The sequence below is a fragment of the Trichinella spiralis genome, assembly GCF_000181795.1.
Source record: "Trichinella spiralis strain ISS 195 chromosome Unknown Scfld1142, whole genome shotgun sequence".
In the NCBI taxonomy this organism is placed as follows: Eukaryota; Metazoa; Nematoda; class Enoplea; order Trichinellida; family Trichinellidae; genus Trichinella; species Trichinella spiralis.
In genome coordinates this window covers 1-711 of record NW_003528081.1, presented here as the reverse complement: position 1 = coordinate 711, position 711 = coordinate 1, and the positions used below count along the sequence as shown (strand labels likewise).

Sequence of the window (711 nt, the reverse complement as noted above, 5' to 3'; positions counted from 1 at the left end):
AGTTGACAATAATAAAAAATTGTTTAAATAAATAAGTATGAAACATAACAATATAATAAAGTAATAGTGAATGAATGAGCAGACGAGTAGTAGTAAATAATGATGATGGCAGTTATTCAGTAGTCATTTCAACTGTAGTAGAAGCGCCAGATAGAATTTGACTGTAGCGAGATTGGAAAATTTTTTCATACAATATTGCAGCTCCAAAAAAAAAAAGGAGTGAAAAGCCAAACAAAGAAAATGCATTTCAGCGGCCAATAGATTGGTATAATGAAAGATATGCATTCAGCAAAATAATCAATAAATCGAAACAAGCCAAAAATCACCCAATAAAACATCCATTGCTTACAGCTGACGTTTTCACTTGATTGCATCTCTATTAATGTCTTCATTGCTGGATAACCAATGCATATGCAATTGTACAACAATCCTGCACCAGGGCTAACAATCAAAAGCACACAAATCACAATTGCTAACATCACCGCAGCTTGGTAACGACTTTTGCCAGTTTTTTGTTCAATTTTAGCAAACACTTTTCCCACCAATCTGCTTTCATCACCAATAGCGTTCCAAATATCATTGCAAATATTTTGAAGAATTTGGGCCATTTTTCAAGCAATCCAACAACCAACAAGCAGTCAGATTGAAGCAAGCAAAGCAAACTAATTACTGTTTCGAATAGTTATCTGTATTAACTGAAACTTTAAAATA

General features: G+C 33.1%; 1 protein-coding gene across 1 annotated transcript; it reads right to left on the bottom strand.

The window, feature by feature from the left end:
• Positions 1 to 349: 349 nt before the first annotated feature.
• On the bottom strand, positions 350 to 608 carry Tsp_15479 (receptor expression-enhancing protein 5; the record flags this gene model as incomplete). The annotated part of the gene is made up of 1 exon (XM_003370116.1): positions 350 to 608. A coding segment is annotated over exon 1 (259 nt), but the record flags the coding sequence as incomplete, so codon positions are not given.
• Between the last annotated feature and the right edge of the window lie 103 nt (positions 609 to 711).